Genomic DNA, 2,538 nt, shown 5'->3' on the forward strand with positions numbered 1-2,538 from the left:
ATCAATTTTAAAACATTTACAACTATCCCCCAAAGAAGCCCTGTACTCTTCAGCCAATGGTTTCTAATTATCCTATCTCCCTTAATCCTAAGTAACCATTTATGTTTTCCCTTCCTCCCTGACTTGGGATTGGTTGCCTGTTCACGATCTGCTTAGTGACATGAGAGACTGTTTTACTAAAATCTATCTGGGCCCTTCCTGATACTTGCCTTGAATATTCTGCGAACTGCTTCTGCAGCTCAGCCATGAAAGCAGAGTTCCCTGAAACTGACTCCAGAGGGGACCCCGATAGATGGGACATCTGGGGGAACACTCCTCTACATTATGCGGCCTCCAATGGCCATGCCCACTGTGTCTCCTTCCTGATCACTTTCGGTGCCATCTTTGCCCTGGATAATAACTTACAGTCTCCACTGGATGCTACTGCCAGCAGGGAGCAGGGTGAATATGTTGCCCTCCTGGATAAGGCTGCCACCACCCAGAACGTCGTAAATCCCCAAAAGATCACCAGGCTGAAGGAGCAGGCTCAGAAGAATGCCAGGAGGCAAATCAAAGAATGTGAAAAGCTCCAGGAAAAACATCAAAATAAGATGGCCGTGTCTACAGCAAGGAGGAATCTGAGGCTTTTCCTTCTTTCAAGAGCAAGTCCTCCAGGTCTTCCTTCTCACGTGCTCCTGCTTCCAGTACATTTGGACCACTCTCTAAGGGTATTAAAGACACCTTCAGGTTGAAGTTCAAGAAAAGCAAAGATACAGCAGAGGAGATGGGGAAGGAAGGCAGAAGTGGGCAGAGGAATGTGATGGAAGTGTTCAGACAGGAGGAAGAAGACTCGTTAGCGGGGAACTTCACAAAGAAGTTTACATTCTCACCAGACGAGGACCAAGATACGCAACGTGAATCCGTTCTCAACCGTCCAGGTCTTGGAAATACTGTTTTTATGAGAAACCGAGTGTTGAGCTCCGAAGACCTCTCAAACAGCAAGAGCGGGTCAGGATTTCAAATGCCCAGGGAATTGCTCCAAAGACAAGGAACAGCAGAGGCTGATGAAGCTGAGGCTGATGTAGAAGGGGAAGAAAACGGCCTTGTAGGTGGTCTACCTTGGGTTGAGGATGAAATCGAGTGGGAGGAAGAGGAGGCTGATGCAGCTCTCCTGGGAGTGTTCTTGCAGTCCCTGCACCTGGGAGAATTCCTTCCCCTTCTCGTGAGAGAGCAGATTGATCTGGAAGCTCTGTTGTTTTGCTCTGATGAGGACCTTCAGAACATACACATGCAGCTGGGTCCCAGGAAGAAAGTCCTCAACGCCATAAACAGAAGGAAGCAGGCGCTGCCACAGCCTGGGCACCTGGTGGACACCAGCCTCTGAAGGGCTGTGCTGGGTCACCAGGATGAGCCTGCAGCCCCAAGAGATGCTGTGGCAAGGGGAGGCCCTGCAGGCCTTGCCCTTTACCTGCCCAATTCCACACCAGTGGGAGCCCATTCTAGGGTTTTGGAGAAGCTCATCAGCAAATGAGGCCCAGACTACTCTGAGAAACACCTAGACCTATCCAAATAAACTATCAGTGAGAAACTCCATGTACTGTGGAATAAGACTATGACATTTCTTTTCAATTTTCATCTTTCTATTTTTGAATAAAGAAAGGGTTAAATGGATGATAGAAAAGGGAAAGAAATTTTCTTTACTTTTGTCTGGGTGTAGAATGATAATTTCTCATCACCCTAGCCTAGTTTTTAATCCACATAGCCCAGGAATTCTAAGTCTGGTTCTGTCCTTAGCTCTATAACTTAGCTTGTCATTGGACATCGAAGTCCTTCATTGGCCTGAAGCTTGATGACCAACTTAAATGCATCTAACCCTTAAACAGATGCCTACATGTTTAAAGGGAGGGTGAAGAAAGAAAGGAGAGTGTATATTTGGTAGATTGAATTGTGTCCCTCTTAAAATTCATATTTTGGGGCTTTACCACCTGAACTGTTTTTGGAAATAGGTGATTAAAGGTTAACTGGTGTCCTAAGGTTGGAATCCTACTCCTACATGACTGCTGTCCTTATAAGAAAAGAAAAATATACAAAAGATGTGATCACACAGAGAAAAGATCGTATAAGGACACAGTAAGTGGGTTCTGTCTACAAGCCAAGGAAAGATCTCAGGAGAAATCAAATGTGTCACCATCTTGATTTGGGGCTTTCAGCTGCCAGAGGTGTGAACAAATAAATTTCTGTTGTGTAAATCATTCTGTCTGTGTTTTGCTATGGCAGCCTGAGCAGCCTAATACAATGCATAAGTAAGAGGGTGGTAAAAGAGAAAGAAGGATACAGAAAAAAGATTTATGTACTAATGTCTTTTCTAAGTGCCCCCTGAAATTAAAAAGAGAAAAAAATTAATTTGTATTGAAGATTTGCTTGTAAAACGAAATTTTACATCTTTGTAAATTTTACATATGTCTCTTGTTTATTATTGTTTATTACTATTGCCACATGTCCTAATGTGGGCAGGTTCCATGATATACTTTGGCAAAATTGCTATTGACATTTTTTGAA

At 44.1% G+C, this 2,538-nt stretch overlaps 1 protein-coding gene across 1 annotated transcript; it reads left to right on the forward strand.

The window, feature by feature from the left end:
* The first annotated feature begins 245 nt into the window (after positions 1 to 245).
* LOC104861080 (ankyrin repeat and SAM domain-containing protein 4B) lies at positions 246 to 1,363 on the forward strand. Its single transcript, XM_010622400.1, is given in 2 exon segments — positions 246 to 591; positions 594 to 1,363. Coding segments are annotated over 2 exon segments (1,116 nt in total).
* Positions 1,364 to 2,538: the final 1,175 nt, after the last annotated feature.

Source organism: Fukomys damarensis, unplaced genomic scaffold (assembly GCF_012274545.1).
Source record: "Fukomys damarensis isolate Sample0158 unplaced genomic scaffold, DMR_v1.0_HiC HiC_scaffold_6, whole genome shotgun sequence".
In the NCBI taxonomy this organism is placed as follows: domain Eukaryota; kingdom Metazoa; phylum Chordata; class Mammalia; order Rodentia; family Bathyergidae; genus Fukomys; species Fukomys damarensis.